A 20,667-nucleotide genomic window follows, 5' to 3' on the forward strand; every position below is an offset into this window, starting at 1 on the left:
TGTCTTTCAACTTGTTACTTATTTGTTATGAACCTTAATTCATAGGTCCAGGAGCAGTATTTTCTCTAGTTTTAATCCTTCTTCTTTTTTCTGAAAGTTATAGTAACTTGAATACTACTTTTGTCAATCTAAAATATTGTATAGATTGTATAAAGTAAATTCTTAGTTTGTGAAAAGAACTGAGTGACTAACAGAAAGTGCTTAACACTTCTAATGCATCTATTATGTACTGAAAATTGAATGACTCTGGTTAAATTTGCTGTGTTTCATATTTTGCCAAGAGAATGCTCTGTACTTTTGGATACTAGTTGTGAAAATCATTCTTCTTTCCATCTTTCTATGGTGATCATATTCTTTTGGACAGCAGCTAGACATTGAAAGTAATTGTGTTATCTGGCACTCTGGTGTTTTTCTATGTATGGAATATATTTGTTTAGATCAAAAATATTTTCAGATATACTTCTAATAGACTTAATAAAAGTTTGAAACAGTTTAATGATTTTATTTTAGACAATTTTAAGTTAAAACTAAAAAACTTGTATTTTCATTTGGTCTGTATGAAACACAACTTAATCAGGCTAACTTTGATGAGCTGTGGAGAAAGTATATCACGTACTCGTCTGGTGAACGGTTGTTTGGATTGCCTGTCACAGACTATGACATTTTACACAGAGTCAGGTAACTGTGGAAATATCCTTGCCTTAAGTATGGTTTTAAGTATGTTAGAAAGTCTTAGGCTTACACCAAAGGCAGATATATTACAATATGCAAGTTTTTCATTGCCTTGAATAAATAAATAAGTAAAATTTCAAAAGTGGTAATGAATTTGATAATTCTGATTTGCTAATGTTGAATTTGTTAATTTTGAAAAAATTATTTATTATTGCAATAGAATGATACCAGATGATTTTACTCTGTATAAATACTATATAAAACAGCAATATGCCCTGTTCTAGACATAAATATATTTATATCTTAAGATATGGTAGAAAGTGAAGAAGAAATGTAAGGAAAGATCATTCCATCATGATATAAGAAGAATTTAACTGTAGCTTTTATGAAAGTCTGAATTTTTTGAGCAGCTGTATGAATGATGATCAGATTCTAAAGTTTTTGCTCCAGCCATTTCAATAGTTTGATGATGATTCACCCCAGAGGAGGATCTCACTGTTTCTGCCTGGTTTTAGATCAGAGTTTTAGTTCAGATTCAGAGTGCACCTAAGTAAATTGACAGTTTGTTCCACCTGCCATGCTCTGCTTTGCACTGCAGAGCCAGCTCAGGGCATATAACCTAGGTTTCTTTTGGACTAATGGGGGTTTTGAGAACTAGGCAAAAGCAAAACTTCCTCCAAGTATGTTTAGTGTGGATGTTAGGTCCTTATCACCAACCATCTGCCCTTTTTTGTGGATATTTTTTGATGAAATATTCTTTTCTACATTAAAAAAAAAACATACTCTAATTGTCTGCTCCTATTTTTGTATTATTATTTCATTTATCATGTATTTAAATACTGTGAGGTATCCAGAGAGCTGATTGAAATTTTTGGCATAATTGCTTCTTTTTTTCCAGGAAGGAGTTAGGCTTGCTTCAGAAATTGTATGGATTATATGATACTGTAATAAGCACTATTGATGGTTACTATGACATACTTTGGACCGAGATAGATATTGAAAAAATCACTAATGAACTTACGGATTATCAAGCCAGGTATGTTTAATGTAATAATAGTAACAGATGTTAAGTGCATTAAGATTTAGGCGAGTTCAACAAAGCCATTTATCTATTTATCAAAACCTCCACGAATAAGGTTTATTGTAAACAATAAGATTATTCAAGAAGGAATGAATTAACACCATACTTGTAGTTAAGCAGCCTCTTACCTGTGATTCAGCTTTGATAACTGAAGGGCATACGATCAGTTCAAGTGCCGGTCTCCTTAGCTAAACCAGACGGAAGGTTAGGAGGACTGAAACTTATTGGTAAAAGCTAAGTTCTTCAGCGGGGATGATTAGCCCATTGATTCTAAGCTTTACATCCAATAATAATAGGCACAAAATTCTTTCACCCTCAGAGAAAAGCAGGCAGGTGTTAAACACCCAGTTTGACATCCGGCGGGGAGTTGACCGACATGACCATACTGACAGCCACCCAGCACTGATGCAGCTCTAAGCCACACACATGCTGCTGTATTGCTCCTGATTACTGGGCATATGAAATCATGTCAGTGGGAGGTAGAGAAATAAGTGATAAAGGATGCAAAGCCAAGGATTTATTGTTTTTCCTAATAAGGATATACTTTACCATTTGCAGTAGGGTATTCCTGTGGTAGCTCACCTGCTCGGTTCTTGGTGTGTTGGCTCTTTAAAAGTGTGGTCGAAGAGGTGGATCTTTGTTTAGCTGTTCTCAGGGCTTTTTCCACACTAAAAATATGTAGTTTTCATTAGTGAATGGTTTCAGAACTACTAACCAAAAGTGGAGGAGACAGTCATGTTTATTTCATTTTCATGTCTGTCTCCAAATTGGTATGTTATTAAGTGCCATGTCTATTAAATTATTAAATTGCAGTAAATATTATATTTTTACAATGATTTAATATGTGAAATTCAACTAATTTAACCAATATTTTTCTTTGTTTTTTCTTTTCCAGTAAAGAGTTTCTGATGATATGCAGAAGATAACTATGTTTTAACAGAAACGACAGTATTTTTTATTTCCTTTATTTGCAGGGAAAATATCAGTGTTTGAGACTATTAAATACTATGATTTTTAAGTAGGGCATTTGTATTAGTTTTTCCTAAACACGTAGGTTAGTTGGCATAGGAAATGTTGACCTTAATACAATCCACTTCATATCTCTTTGTTTAAACAATTGTAATTTTGACAAAAGGGAAATTTACTACTGTATCACTTTAATTGCACTGCAGGTGCCGTAGACTACCTAAAGGCCTCCACCACTGGGAAGCATTTTCTGATCTCAAGAAAAGAATTGAGGATTTTATTGAGTGTTGTTCTTTGCTGGAAATGATGTCTGACAAAGCAATGAAGCAAAGACACTGGGATCGTATTGCTGAAACAACAGGACATCATTTTGATGTAGAATCTGAGACCTTTTGCCTTCGAAACATCATGGAAGCACCAATTCTTGAAAATAAAGAAGATCTTGAGGTAGGTACATATGTTTTTCCCCTCCTTGTTCCTTTTCTATTGTCAGCAAAAATAATGTGATTGCTTATTAAATGGCTACTCTCTTTAAAAATAATTACTTCTTTAAAGTCCTTGACTTTCAGTCAGACCACACTGGTTTAAAACAATCTGTGTTTTCTTTAGAAGCTTTAATCTATGTGAGAAAATGTAGAGGTAGCAGCTGGAATCTATAGACCCTTACTTGTAGATAATTTCTTCACATTCCTCCTGCCATTATTTTTTATGATTTTCTTAGCTCTTTTTAAGCAGGTAAAAATTATCAAACAAGACTTTAAATGGTCATAGTCACCTAATTTTTTACCTCGGTTGTTTTATAGTTGTGTAGGTAAATCAGAAATTTAAGATGAGAACTTCATGCTTAAGAATATTTAATATAAAAACCTTTCCTAGGTTATTAGAAATAATCTTTTGATTATTCTGGATTCTTTTGTACCACACAGCTTCAAAAAAACCACCTCCTATAACTTATGAAAATTCAGTGGAGTTTCCATTTTTCATATGGTAAATACATATGCAAAAACTTATTATATCTATTCTTGATTTATATAGAAGCATTCCAAGGTGATCTGCTTAATTTTTAATTAAGCTCTGATTTGAATAGAATGTTGGACTTGACCTTTCCAAATTAAACTTTTTTTAGAGCTGTGATTTTAGGGCTGTGATTCTATAAACTGCAAAGTGGTAAGAGTCAGGGTTCATCTGGTGATAAGTCTAATCACTACCTCTCCTCAGCCTTGTAAAAAATTATGATCCAAAAATCTTTTTTAAATAGAAATAACAAAATGTGAAGCCACAGAAAATACATATCATCCATTTCCAAAAGTGATTTTTTCAGGTATCCATACAAGTAATTTGAGTGAGTAACATTAGTCGTGTGATATCTGCTTTTTTTAATATTCTGTGACTGGATGTACAGTATAAGGAAATTCCTTTCACAAGACTGGAGAGTCTAAAAAGGGGTGCTTTCTTTGCAGGATATATGCATATCTGCTATGAAGGAAAAGGATATAGAAGCCAAACTGTTACAAGTAGCTGAAACCTGGGGAGCCCAGAATCTGAGCTTTTCACAGTTCAAAGGAAGAGGAGAGTTATTGCTAAAGGGAATTGAATCAGCAGAAATTATGGTATTGATGGAGGACAGTTTAATGATTCTGGATTCTCTAATGTCCAATAGGTACTTGGCATTGTTGACATATGGCATTTTCAGAAATACACTGTGATACTAATAATACTATTATTGAGCTCAATTAGCAGTAAATTTGAATTAAATGTTTTTTAATAAAACAAACTATTAAAAGCCCTAATGAGAAACCTCCTTATGAGAAAGACTTGAATGCATATTCAATTATGACAATTTTCATCTCAATATACTTGAATGTAATCAAGATCTTTCCAAAATGTTGTTCTTGTTCTAAGTGAAACAAGAGTTAGTTTGTTCTGGGTTTGGGTTTTTTTCCCCATTGTAAGTATTTATTTTATAATAGCTTTATTTAGAATTAAATAGTTTATGCTCCTCTCCACTTTTAGATACAATACGGCATTTAAAAAGCAAATTCAGAGCTGGGTCTCTAAACTAAGCAACTCTTCACACATAATTGAAGAATGGCTGATTGTGCAGAACCTCTGGATTTATCTTGAAGCTGTTTTTGTAGCAGGAGATATTGCAAAAGAGTTACCCCAGGTAAACTTCACAATGCTTGCCTAATCTTGTTTACTGAAAACTTTCTTTGCAATAATTTTCAACAGATCATGCTTTGGTTTTTCTATATATAGGAAGCAAAGCGTTTCCAGAATATTGACAAATCATGGGTAAAAATAATGCAACGAGCTCATGAAAATGCAAATGTTGTTGCCTGCTGTGTTGGAGATGATACTATGGAGCAACTTCTCCCTTATTTACATGAACAGTTGGAAGTATGTCAGAAATCACTTACAGGGTATGAATTGTTTTATTTTTACTGCTTTACTATACTGTAAATAATTTGTATGAAGCATTAATTGTATTTCAGTCTTACTGACACCCCTATATAGAAAAAATTGCAACCTGAAATGGCTTAATAACAATTTTGTTCAATTTTAAAGATATTTAGAGAAGAAAAGACTGCTGTTTCCAAGATTCTTTTTTATTTCTGATCCTGCACTTGTTGAAATTCTTGGACAAGCAAGTGATTCTCATACAATCCAGGTATGAACTTAATGATTTTTTTTCTACTTATAAAAAATTAATATACAGAGAGGCACTTAATAAAATGGGATGCAAACTTTTTCTTTTTATAAAATTTGCTTGGAAACGAATTTGGTTTCTTGCTCTTGACTATTTAAAAAGATGTGAAATGGATACCTGTAATTCAAATCAATCTTCAGAATTCAGAACAGTAGAACATCGTTTGATCAAGTGATTTGCTGGTGGTTTCTTTCCCAACTGAACTAATAAAAGGACCCCGTGAGGCTTTCCTGCTTTGCATATTGCAAAATTCTTCCAGCTAGTCTGGATTGTTATTGAGGGTTGATTGAGATAAACCAGTTGATCTCTGCCAGATCATCTCTGCAAACTGTAAAAATACAGTAGACAGAGATAAAATTCTACACAACCATTTCTGCAATTGCTACCCACAGAGGGAAGTATAACCTTATTTGAGGGGGGGGAGTTCTGTTTGCTAATGCTAAATATTTACATTGAATAACTCCTGAATTATCCTTACAGCCACATCTGACTTCCATATCTGACAACATAAATGAAGTAGAGTTTCACCCAAAGGATTACGATCGCATACTGGCAGTCATATCAAGAGAAGGAGAAAAAATTTCAGTAATTATCTGATTTTTTTTTTCTAGAAACATTAATAGATAAATAATTTTATTATTGAACATATAAGATAAATTAAGGTGAATAATTGTTAATTGCAAATAAATGTTTCAAGATTTTTGTTAACAAGACTAGAATATGTCTTCATGAAATAAATTGTTTGGATATGAATTGAAGTAAAATCTGTAGCTGCCATGAATAGGAATTTAGTCACTAGGTAGTAACTCATATTCTTGAACAGAATGTTGGTAAATATGTTCAATTTTATACATTTGCTTTCATTAATTTTACAGCTGGACACTCCAGTGCTTGCAAAAGGACCAGTAGAAATTTGGTTGAAGGCTTTATTGCAAATGCAGCAGAGGTCATTGCATGGCATAATTAGGGCAGCATTTTACCAAATTAGTGACCCAGGTTATCAGTTGTTGAATTTTCTTAATCAATTCCCAGCACAGGTAAGAATATGAGATGTGTACATGTGTCTGCAGTTTGGGGTGTATCTGGGGGCAGGTGGAAGGAAAAGAGCACGTGGGATTCCCTGTATGGGGAAGTTTTCATAGAGAAAACAAGGGGAAGGAGCTAGTCAGTAGAAGGTAATCCTAAATCACTTTGATTTTGATACCCAGTATGTAGCATCATATTTTTCTCGCCATCTGTTTTAAATTTTTTCAGTTCTCTTGGAGAATATAAAGTAGAGCTTATATTTTCTGTAATGGATTTTTAATCCCTTTCAGCTGCAAATAAAATTGCATGTGCAGATTGATTTCTCTCATAATTTAAGATTGTGAGAGCTATGATTATGATTATTTATCTCATAATTGACAAGATTTACCTCATAGTTCATATATTTGTCACTCTGATAATGCAGTACAATGCTATGTTGCAAGATTCTAGAAACTCCTCCATCTTACTGATAATTCATAAATTTCATTTAAAATTATTGAACTTTTTTCCATTCTGTATGAATTCTGAATCTGTAATTTGCTGACTGGCACAGTGCTGGGTGTAATTTTTAATAAAAATTCTGCAGATATTAAAACTAGCTATTATGTTGCTATTTAAAAAAAAATCAATACATTTAAATATTTATTAGAATTATCCTAAAGCTCTATTTCTGATGTAATTGGGTATTGTCTCAGCAGTGTTTATTTGAAAATTTTTCCTACCTTAACTACATAAGGACTGTCTTGTTTCAAGTCAGACATTTTGATGTGGCTTTACTACCGTCTGCAAAGATCTTTTCTCACATCTTACTAAGTTCTTATGTGTTGGAAAGGTTTGGCCAAGGAATTTTTGCAAAGAAAAGCTGTGTTACAGAAGAGAGAAGAAGTTGGGCAAAACACTGACAAATTATATGTTTTCTTCAAACTGCCTTTTTCCTGGCTCAGAAACTGCTGTTACAGATAGCATGAAATAGTCACATCCAAATATTAATGTTATTTATTTTTTGTTTTCCTTTGACTAATTGGTCATTCTAAAATTAATCTTTTTTAGGCTCTACCTATGATAGCTCACCATTTAAAATCATGAGGCTATCTTCTAATACACAGACTTGTAACCATGAGCTCACTACAGTTATAGGGAGCCAGAAAAGTAGAAAGAGATGTTTAGTAAAATTTTTAGGGCTCAGTGCTTTGTGAATATAAAAATGTGGGTAATAAAGGGATACAGAGATTGTCTGTCATTTTTTGTAGTGGGTGTTGTGAATCAAAACCAATCTGACAGAGTAATTTATGTACAACATACTATATATAACTCTTTAGATTTCTTTGGAAGCAAAATAACTTGTAGTTTAACATGCTCTAGGATTTACTCTGGGCATGACAGAATGTTAGGAGGCAAGCCATGCCTCCTAACATTCTGTCAATGAAAATTCACAGCAATTTAATGTTCTTTAATTGGTTACAAATTGGCAATGGAAAATTGTCAGGAGGTCTTCTCCCCCCAGAGCCAGTTACGTACGTATTCCTGGAGTCCTCTAAAGGATTAGAAGGGAAATTGACACTAGACCTTGGTTTGAGTGTATCTCACTATGCAACAAATTTTGTAAATTTTTAAATCTTTCTCAGCAGGTTGTGCAGCAGACCCAATTAATTCAGCCAAGGTGTCCTGGTGGGATAGAGTCATGTTGGATGTAGTGATAATTTGGAACTGTCTACACCATAATTTATCGTTCCTATTATAACTAAGTCTTCTGTAACACAGCTAGAGATCAACAAGTGATTAGTTTGTATATTTTTCTTGTATTACATTTTTAGGTTGGATTACTGGGAGTTCAAATATTGTGGACACGTGATGGAGAAGAAGCTCTACGCAATGCTAAGGATGACAGAAAAATCATGGACGTAACCAATGCTAGATTTCTGGATATTTTGAACACATTGATTGGCCAGACCACACTGGATCTTTCCAAGTTTGAGAGAGTGAAATTTGAAACACTTATTACCATTCATGTGCATCAGCGTGATATTTTTGATGACTTGGTATAGACTTTGATTTCTGACAACTAAATGCATTTTCTATCATAATACTCTTTCTTATATGTGGCAGCTACAGTTACATGTGTATGCATATGCAAGAGATGTCCATAATCTCACCGCAGTAAAAATAATACAATTTTGCTTAAAGTAGAATAACATTAGTTCTGTCAACTAAATATTTTTGCCAAATGTTTACACTTTTCCTAGAATATTTAAATTTTCCATGTCTTCCTATAGAATTTTTTTTTTTTTTGGTAGACAAAACAAAATATTTCCTTTCTTTGGAAAAAAGTTGTACTACTCTTAATTACATAATTTAAGACTGCTGAGGGTTTTGTAACTGTAACATAATCTCCCCATGACTTTACAGAATCTCAGTTGGCACACGGCTGCACGTTCCAAAGGAGATTACATAGAACTCAACAACAAAACAAGCAAACAAACAAAAATCCTACTAAAATCAGCAGATAGCTGCAATCGTACACTTGAACTTTGGAGACTGTGCTAAATTGTCACCATTCCTTCAGTCTTTGGGGAATGGCATCCCTCATCGCTGTCCCTCACGTATTTCCAGAGGCTGCTTAGGTTATACAGCATTTGCTTCTCTGCCTCATTCACATCCTTCCCTCATCACACCCTTTGTTGCAATGTGTTTGGAGGATTTAGCAGTGTGCTATTTGCATTTCTCACTTGGAAAGTGGACTGCCCTACCAAAGCAGATTCAGATTTATTTGATAACACAGATGTTGGGATGATTGGGATAAGTGGTCAAGAGGTTTTTTAATATCAATTTAGCATACATCTGAACGTGTTCTATCATGCTTATTGTATATAAGTTTACTTACACAGGAACTTTAATCTGAGTAATCAATCGTTATTCACATACAAATAAGTATTTTATCACAGTTGATAAAGGCAGTAAGTGTAGATGCTTGGTTATAACACATACTTTTACTTTCTTTTAAGGTAAAAATGAACATCAAATCACCAACTGATTTTGAGTGGTTAAAGCAGTCAAGATTCTACTATAAAGAGGATTATGATCAAATCATTGTAGGAATTACAGATGTTGATTTTGTTTACCAAAATGAATTTCTGGGTTGCACTGATCGTCTGGTTATAACACCTCTTACAGACAGGTTAGAAAAGCAATTATAGATAAGGAATACTTTTAATATCTATAGGGTTTATTTAATATTTATCTCTAAAGAGATGCAATCTGAGTTAAGTCCTGTGTGGGCTGAAAGCATTCTCATATATTTGCTTAATATACTCTTTTAGAAGTAAAATAGAGTCTCGCTACTGTGTACACTTACTAATTCCTTTATCATTGCCTTTATCACAGTCTTAAAAAGAACATTTATTAACAGAAATTCATTGCTTTAAGGTTATATAGTAACATGTAGTTTAGCAGTATACTAAAGAGAAGGTAAAGTGAAATATTTCAAATTTTGTAATAAGAGATTCTGTAAAGATTCTCTGGCTTTTTTGAAAGTCTAAGAAAAAGCTGTGTGCACTCACCTTCCTTCTTCTGTAGCCAAGGAAGTAAAGGGTCATTTTGTTTCAAATGTGGCTTAACAAAGAACTGTATTTTCTTTCTCATCCTGGGAATATCTTTGCTTCCTTCCTTGTCCAAATTATTTCTCCTTTCGTTCCTTTCTTGAGATATCACTTTAAACCAAATGCAAAAATAGAAGGCCAAGAGATATTTCACTTTCAAAAAGATTCCCTTGAGAAATAAAAACAACTTCCAACCTGCAATCATTTACTTTGATATCTGTGTGATGTATGTGCTTCTATGACTTTTTAAATACCTTTTTTTCTCCAGAAGAGGTAGAACTGCTATTGTGACAATATAGAAAGTTCAGTAGATTTCTGCAGTGAACTGAATTGCCCTCAGCAACTGAGTATTTTTGATGTAAAATTGTTAAAGTCTACCCCAAAATTGATTGAAGTAGAATGGCAGAGAGAAAGCCTTCCTGTCACTTTGGAGCTCCTTATTGTATAGAAAGCAAGAAAGTTCCTGCAGTGGAAGTTGGGTGTAATAAATTACAGTGATTCAAACTAAATTGAGGAACCAGTTAGTTATAAGACTCTGTTCAATATGGATTAAAACCAGAAATACTTAATTAAGAATGTGTCCAAACTATGTTGATTTGATAGTAAAGATAGCCTATTGCTTAATTCCTTTAGCATTACTCTTCTATACCTTGCCATGAATGAAAATCATAGCTAAGGTTTACTTATGAGTAAAACTGTAATCTAGACTTTTTAAGATTTAAAAAAAAAAGGGGTAAAGCTTAGGGTTCTTTTTTTTATAGAATTTTAAGTATATCTTATGCATAGTGTGAGAGGGGGCCACGCATATATCCTTATTCTTTCACACTTGAGGATTTAGTCAAAGGTAGCATAATTAAATGTATATGGGTTAGTATGCTGCAAAATATGATGACATAGCAGAATGCAACAGCAGAATGTGCTCTTTATAGCTGCCAAAAAAGTTATTGAGAAATACCTTTCTGGGATGTGCATTGATTTTCTGGCTTGTTAACACCAGGGTTTGTTTCTTTTGTTGTTTGTTTGATTTGTTGTGGTTTTTTCATTTGTAAGTAGTGTTTAAATGTTAAATTCTGTGCCTTTCACCTTTCTGAACTTCTTGCACTGAAATCCATGTGATTGCTTTATGAAGAAGTAGCATTTCAACATAGGGGCTGTAAAATCTATTGCATAACTTGATCTGTATTTTATATATGTGTATTTATAGCTTTAATATAATTTAATAGATTAACATCAATTTATATTTGTAGGTGCTATATAACTTTAGCACAAGCTTTGGGAATGAACATGGGAGGAGCTCCCGCAGGACCAGCTGGAACTGGTAAAACAGAAACAACGAAAGACATGGGAAAGGCTCTGGGAAAATACGTAGTAGTCTTTAACTGCTCTGATCAAATGGACTTCAGAGGTTTGGGCAGGATTTTCAAAGGTAAGATTTATTCCTGTAGGATAGAAGAGACTTTCACAGGTGATTTAGCAGGTGCAGGTAGAGCAGAGTGCTCACTCAGTACCTTATTTGTGTTGGGTTTTGGCTGTCTCCAGGGCTGGATGTTCTGCAACACCTCTGCTTAAGTGTTTTGATCATTCTCATCACATTTTTTTATACTTCCTCTGGCTTGGAATCTTCCACATTGAAACACATGTCTTTTCTTCCTCTGCACCTCTGAAACAAGGAACTTGTTGGAACTGACTCCAACTTGGAACTGACTCCAACTTCTCAGTGCCTCCTGTAATCTAGCTGTCGACAGCACTAGGCTTTTCCCTTTGCTTTCTCTTCAGAACAAATGCTGTTCTCTCAGCCTCTCCCACTGTGTCATGTCCTCCCTCCAGCCACTGACAGGATCACAGCAACCACTGGGTGCACTCCACATGTATCCATGTCTCTCCCCTACTGGAAAACCCCAGAGTGATCATGGTACTCCATCCAGCTGCTGCCTCACAAGCGCTGAGTAGAGAGGAGAACACTGATATGCCGCACCCTGCAGGCTGTGCTCTTGCCCAGTGTGCAGCTGGCTTCCCTTGCTGCAAGGGCATAGTTCTGATTCATGCCTAATTAGTTGTTAAATGGACCAGCAGGTTGTTCTCTGCAGAACTGCTTTGCAGTGCAGTCGGCGCAGAGCTTGTGCTGCTGCATGGAGTTATTCTGGTCTAAGGGACTTGAACTTCACGGGATTTCTGTCAGCTCATTTTTCAGGGTAGTGGTATTGTATGTATTGGGAAGCAAGAGGCATAAAGGTGGCTAAAGCTGTGGGTTTATAAACATATTGCCCATTTGAAAGTCATTAAAATTTTAGAAAATCTTTGAGTGACAAAATCCATGACAGAATGTCTTTAAAGTGATTTAGTCTTAACTGCACAACACAAATAAACCCCGAATGACTTGCATAAATTATTGACAATTAAATAGCAAGCTTTCAGTATGCATGGAAGAAAAACATGGCTTGCTGGTACTTTAATATAATTTGAAAAAAAAATGCTGTTAAAAACTTTCTTATAAAACATTGTGAAAGGAAAAGCAATTCTCTTAGGTGCTATTGTATACACGTTACTTTTCCAAACAGATATTAGGCAACTGTGAAAATGATCCTGTACAGAAAGTACTCTTCTTATTAATATAGTACTTCTAGATTTCTCTTTTAATTTCTTTTTCATTCTCTGGGTTTCTCTCTTTCTTTCATAGACATATCCACACTTTGAATGTAGTTAATGTCTTGTATTATTATGAGAAACTAGTGGGGACTTAAAATGGTAAAATAAAAACAGTGACTTTTTTGGTGATATTTAGGACTAGCGTTTTGTAGCTCTAAGTAATTTTTTTTTAATTTTTAGACTAACAGTACAGCTTTTTGCAAATAATTTAATGGGGCTCTCCAATAAAAGGCTACAATCACAGATCAATGTATAAAAAATATTTACCAAATACCCAAAAGTATCAAAATATTTTTTCAGACTTTGGCTCGCTTTTTTTTGGCTCACTTTCACTTTTAAACATTGTGTATAAATCGAATAATAATAATTCAGACAGTTATGGAAACAGTCAGGCGGCTTAGAGGAAGATAGGCCTTGACCACAGGGCAATAAATAAAACTAGTGTGATTTAATTACTTGCAGGAAAAGTCATTTAGTTCAGATATTCAAATATGCATGATGGACAAGAGATAATATTTTTTTCTTTCCCTGTTTTAGGTCTTGCACAGTCTGGATCTTGGGGATGTTTTGATGAGTTCAATCGAATTGAGTTACCTGTCTTGTCAGTAGCAGCACAACAAATCTATATTATTTTAACAGCAAGAAAAGAAAAAAAAAAGCAGTTCATTTTTTCTGATGGAGACGTTGTGGATTTAAATCCAGAGTTTGGAATTTTCCTAACTATGGTGAGTATAGTTATAATTTCAAAGAAGTCACAAATTATACTACATAGAGGTTAAGTGACACAGTGAAAATAACTGCTTTTATACATAAAATAATGTCACTATAGAATTACATTAAAGTGCACAATACATAAATAATACGATTATTCATGAATGGCCTGTCTTCATTTTGACTTTAATATTATGGGAAGGGTTCCTAATTATGTCCCTTCATTGCTGTATTGCTATTCACTGTGCAGACTAAGAGTTTGACCAAACTTGCAGAATTTTCTGTGCTCACTAAGAGGATTGAAACACTATATGCTTTACTACCATATCTTTAATAATGCTAATAATGATACATTAATAATTCATGAATGTTTTAATAATATTAATGTATTAGTAGTTTAATAGTATTAATACTTTAAAATTAATGAGAAAGATGCTGTAGGGAGGGGGGAGAAAAAGAAGATTCACTTAAAGAATGAGATATAAGATGTTTTTCAGGGAGACAGGTCTTGACCAGTGGGTACCTACATGGATATGTAAAAGTTCTTCAATCTATCATAATATTAACTTTCAGAATATACTATCTTGTTGCCATAGGATTCTTGAGGCTTCATAGCACTGTTTCCTGTAATCTCATGGGCAGGAAATTTTAAAATGTATGTTTCCTAATGCCAAGGGAGATGGCAATCCAAGATTACTTTGTGGGAGATTAAAATTACAGCAACAGATAGGCAAGACTTCTAACTCTGAACTGCTCTAAGTATTTATACATGCATTTATTTCTTTTGAACAATAAAAAGGAGGCTATTTTGACTATTGCAAATAATAATTATGCATTATGTTTTCTTCTTTAGAATCCTGGATATGCTGGACGTCAAGAACTACCAGAAAATCTCAAAGTACAGTTTAGAAGTGTTGCAATGATGGTTCCAGATAGACAGGTATAATTCCTGACTGAACTGAAAGGAAAAAATGTATTTTAATTTGCTGACCTGTCTTCAGGAGAACCTAATGGGATTTCTACAAATATTTGTATTTCAGATAATTATAAGGGTTAAACTTGCAAGTTATGGATTCATTGATAATGTGGTCTTGGCTAAGAAATTCTTTGTTCTTTATAAACTTTGTGAGGAGCAGCTCACTAAGCAGGTAATGTTATGTATTTTTTTTTCTTTGTATTTACATAATAAAACTTCCTACTTTTTGGGTTATGCAAATTGTTTCTGAAATACCACTTTCATGCCTTTTACAAATTATTGAAGTACTTCAAATGTAATTTTAAAAAATACCTCTTTAAAATTTCTGAATAAATTACTACATTAATTCATTAATATGTAGTTGTATATGCACCTTTTTTGTTAAAAATTATGCTTTTTAGTTAGTTGCAACTGCATAAGATTCTCTGCCTAAACATATCAGCCAAACAGAAAATATCCCAGTCCTATAATTTTTCTGTAAGAATTACCTAGGGCTAGGCTAAGTAGTTGGAAATTGGAAACTGGAAACTACAAGAGAAACGTCTGGTTTGATTGAAGTTGTTCATGTCCCTAAAGCACTGCCTTGATCTGAAGTCTGTGCTTTAAAATGCCCTAGTTGAAAAAACATGGCTCAGAATGGAACTATTAGTTTTTTAGAACCCTGTTATTCAGAGCTATAAATTTTTTTCTATATGGCATGATAAATGGTTAAATCAATTAAATTTAAATTAGGAAAGAAACACCTTATAGCACACACACATCTTCCTGAAAACAACTTTATTATCCTTCATTTATTTGAACAGAATAATTCCTAATCAGCAGCAGCAATTCCTATTTTAGCTACCTTTTCCAGGCAGGACTACTGCACTATACAAGTATATATGCAAGTAAAGCTTGATATATTGATGAAATAAAGCTAGAGGATTTGTTACTGATACATAAGCCTTCTTCCACTCTGTAGGTCCATTATGACTTTGGTCTGAGGAATATCCTTTCAGTACTGAGGACTCTTGGAGCTCAAAAGAGAGCCAGGCCAAATGAAGGCGAATTAAGTATTGTCATGAGAGGGTTAAGAGATATGAATCTTTCTAAGCTGGTAAGAATCTAATTTAGTATTTTAGCACCATGTAGAGGCAAGCCTAATAGATGTTTCATGGGTTTTGTATGAGATCAGAAAAAATCTCAAATGTTCTTTTCTTTAAAAAATGAAACATGATAACCTTCATGTTATCATTAAACATAGAGAGTTTATAAGACTTGTAAAGAGTGTTCATTATGCTTCAAATAGATTAATATTAAGGCTTACCTCTGCATTTGACTTTCAGTGTCCTGACTTGTGGACAGACTGACCACTGTACCATAAGTCAATTGAATAATGAGCATCCACTAAATCAGACTTTTAAAAATTTCTTTCCAGATAGGATGTTCTTTCCAATATATGCTGCAAGCAGTTTACAAATCAATTTTATAAATCGACTCCAGCTTCTACTCAGTAGGAAATTTCCTTCAATTCTGAATTTCTCTTTTGCATGCCTCGTAGATGACATTTTCAAAATGCTGTTTTTGTAGTAAGCTCTCCTGTTAGCTGTCTGTAAGCATCTGTATCTAGAAAGTATGTTATTGCTGCTTTTTTTTTTTTAACAGAGACTAATTTTGGTTTGAAAGCATTCTTTGAATAACCATCCTTTAAACATTTAATAACATTTTTTGTTTCAGATAGATGAAGATGAGCCTTTGTTTCTGAGTCTTATCAATGATCTTTTCCCGGGGTTGCAGTTGGACAGCAGTACCTATGATGAGCTTCAGGCTGCAGTAGCTCATCAGGTTGAAGAGGCAGGATTGGTTAACCATCCACCATGGAACCTTAAGCTTGTTCAGGTAAAACTTTTTTTCCTAAAGCATTCTTCACAATCAGGAGTCAGAACAATGTGTTTGTGGCTAGACCACTGTCTCAGCCAAGAGCCTGCACATCGCATATGGGAAAAACTGAAGGTTGTGTGTGCGCCATGCAGAGGAAGACCAATTCAGGGGACTTGCACTGTGGTGCCTGTAGATCTTCATCCTGGGCTGACATAAGCCTTTATTCAGCTTGCAGAGGAAGAAACTGTATATGCCTCATCTTAGGAGATTTTGGCACCCCAGAGGACTACCGCTGTTTTGTGCCATTCAGTTCATTCAAACTTGTATAGGCAGACTGACCCTTCCACAGCAAGCCTAAGGCTAACATTAAAAGACAAAGAGAAAATTCAGTAGAGCTTTCCTGAAACTAAACCCATACACAGTTCTGGAGAAAGTGCAGTCCCTATGTTTGTTTCATATACACAGGTATTTCAGACTGTAGTAATTATTCATACTTCTGTAGTATTGATGTCTTACTACTATTAATTTTTCCTTTTAAATAATACACAAAACCTTTTTTCAAATCTCGTAAAACTGTTTTCAGCTGCTTAAAAAGCTTAGGTAAGATTTAGTTGTGTGAACCATTTATAGTGTTCTTGCTTAGCGCTAAAAAGATTAGGAACTGAAGATGTGTATTCTTCCACAAATCACAAAAATTCAGCAAACACATGCTAAATTAAATCCTGAGCATATTACTTGTATGTCTAATACATCTTAATCGCTACCAAGTGCAAGCAAAAATCTTTCTAAGGCATGTATTTATTTTTATTTTTAAATGGAAATATTTTATTTTGATGCTGTTAATAGCTGTATGAAACTAATCTAGTACGTCATGGGTTGATGACACTTGGACCTAGTGGATCTGGAAAAACGATGGTGATAACTATATTAATGAGAGCACTCACAGAGTGTGGCCACCCTCATAAGGAAATGCGCATGAACCCCAAAGCTATTACTGCTCCTCAAATGTTTGGAAAACTAGATGCTGCAACTAATGACTGGACAGATGGAATCTTTTCTACTCTGTGGAGGAAAACACTGAAAACCAAAAAGGGTATGTAAATATTTCTCATTTGATATAATTAAAATGTATCTTGAATGATATATTGAAAAAAGTATATTGAATTCACACATGTTCCTCTTGAGGAAAACCATAGATAACAGATGAGATTATGCCTCTTAAGAAAGGACACCAGTTTAAAGATTTATTATTTCAGTATCATATCTACATTAAAAAAAAGAAGATCATTTTCTTGCCACTTCAGTTCTACATTGTAGATGTGTTAGTTGGAAGCTGATAAATCATAGATTATATTAACTTGTTCTAATGGCAATGTTATTGTCATGGTTTTACATACATTGATTGTCCATATTTATATCCCAGTATTTTAGGATTGGCATACTGAAATTCCTTTTTACAGTGTTTCATTTGTATCTGAAAAAATAAATATATTAAGGAAAGGGAATTTTTCTAGGGAACCTTCCTAAAAGGATGTTAATTTTAGAAGACAGTTGAATTTCTTATATTGGAAATGCATACGTTTTCTCTGTTAGAAAATTTCTATGTTCCAAATGAAGCTGGAATTCTAAAATTTAATTGCCAAAACATAGGTACTTCCATCTATGTTTATATTTCAAAGTGTAAGAAAAATAACCAGATTTTAAGAACAGAGGAGTGTGCATAGTTTTCATTAACTTGAGAGGGATCTGTGAATATTCAATGTCTCTCATTTAGTTGCTCAAAGAACCCTTACTTTAGCAGCAAAACACCAAATTCCCCAACCTCCCTGTGCTGCTGGAGTAGGGTTGGGGCAGGAGGAGGAAGGAGGAAGAGTTGAATTAGGTTGTAAAGAAAGAGGTTGCATCTGGAGAAAGAAAATGGAATGGGGTAAAAGTGTTCTAGCTGTTTGTCTTTGCTCCTCATCATCCAAATTTATGTTAATTTACAATAAAATAATGTTTCCCAAGTTGAGTCTGTTTTGCCCGTGACAGCTGTCATGTAATCTTCCAGTCTTTATCTGAACCCACAAACATTTTCATTCATGTATTCTCTCCCTCTGTCCTGTTGAGGGAGGGTAGAGAAAGAGAGTAGCACAGTTTCTATCTGGTAGCCAGCCAAGGTAACAAATATTCAACACTATAAAGGTATAACTGCACCCTCATTTGCTACCAGTTTTTTCAAAAAGATTTCCTTAACTAAGTATGTAATTTATTCAGTAAGGAGCATGCATTTAGATGACAGAAATTACAATAAATAAAATTAATTTTTGGATGACATTTAAGTTCCAAACCATCTTCTGTACACTTATTTTCTTGATCTTTCAGCAATGTGATACGAACTATCTCTCTCTGATTTTTTTTCCAGGTGAAAATGTGTTTCTGGTTTTAGATGGTCCTGTAGATGCAATCTGGATTGAGAATTTAAATTCAGTTCTGGATGATAACAAGACCCTGACTCTTGCAAATGGAGATCGAATCCCTATGTCTCCTTCATGTAAACTGTTGTTTGAGGTCCACAACATTGAGAATGCCTCTCCAGCAACAGTTTCTCGAATGGGTATGGTCTTCATCAGCTCTTCTGTCCTCAGCTGGAGACCAATATTGCAGGTAACATAACTATTGCTGGCTGCTCCTTATCATACCTTGCTATACCTTTTATACAGAACATTATTGTGGATGTTTTTTTCAGGCATGGCTGAAAAAACGCACTGCTCAGGAAGCTGAACTTTTGCAAAGTTTGTATGACAGAATCTTTGAACAAGCATATACATATATGAAGCTAAACCTTAACCCCAAAATGGAGCTTCTGGAATGTAACTACATTATGCAGGTAAAAGAGATACTGTATGAGTCTCTATGAATGGACTGACAATAGTAAAAATGCAGGAATAGCAAGGAGAACATTTGATAGGCATAAAATTTAATCTGAAAATATTGTTGCTTGACAAAGAAAAACTCAAATCAATATTTGTTTCTTGGGCAATATAAGATGAAGTATGAAGATGTGCAGAAGAAAATTTTTCTTCTCTCTACTACTTCATACCTGGGCTAGTCTTCAAATGACTGCCAGGCTCCAGTCAATTTCCAAAAGGATATATTTAATAAGGTAGTGAATTCCTTTTGGTTCTTTTAATACCGAAACATTGTCGTAAGGGTCTCTGTATCTCTACTGGCAGTGTCAGCAGAGAGAGAAGAATAATTCTATTTTTCTTTTTATCTTCAGATGTAGTAGGTGTTATTCTGTTCATCAGGTCTTTCAAGATCAATGTAGTCATTTTTGCCTCTTCTTTCTTATCAGTTGGAATTATACCTTGAGTGGAGTCCAAACTATATCAGTGATTTATTAATAATATAAATATGGGTTAGACAGATTTTGCAAGACTGTCAGTCCTGTACTGCATATCTCCGGTTGATTTGTTCATGAGTCTGTGGTCATCTGCAGATTCTAAGATTCCAGACTTTCCTTTTGTCCATGAATCTCCCTTTTATTTTGACACACTCATAAAAAATTCAGTGGTGCCCTTGAAGAAGTCTAGACAAGATAATGTTTTGGATAGCCTTCCAGTTTAATGTCAAACTACCAAATTTGCACCCAGTATCTTTTTTTTCTGCTCATTAGAGAGTTAGTTTCAGATTTTCTAGATTGTGAAGTATTTTATTGCAAACTAATAGCCCCAGTAAATGCTGGAGAGCTTAACTGTGCAGTATCAAATTACAGTAGAGTATCTTTAGAATTAGAGTCCCCAGGCAGAAACAATTGAACTAACCACTTTATGATGTGCAATGCACAACATTTTTGAGAGAGGTATCATTTTTCTTCTACATTTCTTATCTGTGAAACCTCTGACTGAACTGAGCTTATCTTCATGGAAGATTTTTCCTGTGATCAAAAGTTTCTGTTATTTTTGATAGCCACTTGTTAGGAAGTGTCAGCAAGTCGGTGCTCTATTCAATGCTGCTTGATCAGGGAAATATTTCCCTGATTTAAGCTGCATTGAATGTTTCTTTGTGTGAGTGAAAATCTCTAGTAAGTTTCTGTCACATCTGTGACAAAGTAAATAATTCTTAGCAGGCCTCCACACTTATATTATCTAAGAACCAGTGGGGTAAAAACCAGTAGAGGTTTTTACCCTACTTAAAATCCCAGCTTTGCCATAAATGGTCTCTGTGCAGAAGAGAGACCTTATCAGCCTCCTGCTTTCTTGGGTCTTACATCTCTTTAGCAATTGCAGGATTCAGGACATGCTGCTTCTGTTTAGTTCATACATTTTCAAAAATTACAACCAAATCAAAGCAATTGCATCTGGCAGACTTGTATTTGAGTTTCAAATCGCAGTTTTGGATGTTCACCCAAACATGCACATGTACCTGATGATGTTCCATT

General features: G+C 34.2%; 1 protein-coding gene across 1 annotated transcript in view; it reads left to right on the top strand.

The window, feature by feature from the left end:
* DNAH8 (dynein axonemal heavy chain 8) overlaps positions 1–20,667 on the top strand; it is a gene marked incomplete at both ends in the record, with an annotated part of 108,284 nt that overhangs the window by 35,002 nt on the left and 52,615 nt on the right. The window contains 20 exons of the mRNA XM_084202648.1: positions 578–678; positions 1,571–1,708; positions 2,926–3,166; positions 4,180–4,379; positions 4,733–4,886; positions 4,979–5,142; positions 5,288–5,390; positions 5,910–6,014; positions 6,305–6,466; positions 8,270–8,494; positions 9,458–9,630; positions 11,299–11,477; positions 13,235–13,422; positions 14,262–14,348; positions 14,449–14,556; positions 15,346–15,480; positions 16,101–16,262; positions 17,091–17,337; positions 18,649–18,890; positions 18,973–19,113. Of these exons, the coding sequence (XP_084058774.1) occupies positions 578–678; positions 1,571–1,708; positions 2,926–3,166; positions 4,180–4,379; positions 4,733–4,886; positions 4,979–5,142; positions 5,288–5,390; positions 5,910–6,014; positions 6,305–6,466; positions 8,270–8,494; positions 9,458–9,630; positions 11,299–11,477; positions 13,235–13,422; positions 14,262–14,348; positions 14,449–14,556; positions 15,346–15,480; positions 16,101–16,262; positions 17,091–17,337; positions 18,649–18,890; positions 18,973–19,113 (3,255 nt within the window). The remainder of the gene's footprint in view (positions 1–577; positions 679–1,570; positions 1,709–2,925; positions 3,167–4,179; positions 4,380–4,732; positions 4,887–4,978; positions 5,143–5,287; positions 5,391–5,909; positions 6,015–6,304; positions 6,467–8,269; positions 8,495–9,457; positions 9,631–11,298; positions 11,478–13,234; positions 13,423–14,261; positions 14,349–14,448; positions 14,557–15,345; positions 15,481–16,100; positions 16,263–17,090; positions 17,338–18,648; positions 18,891–18,972; positions 19,114–20,667) is intronic.

Source organism: Fringilla coelebs (genome assembly GCF_963513975.1).
Source record: "Fringilla coelebs genome assembly, chromosome: 3".
NCBI classification, from domain to species: domain Eukaryota; kingdom Metazoa; phylum Chordata; class Aves; order Passeriformes; family Fringillidae; genus Fringilla; species Fringilla coelebs.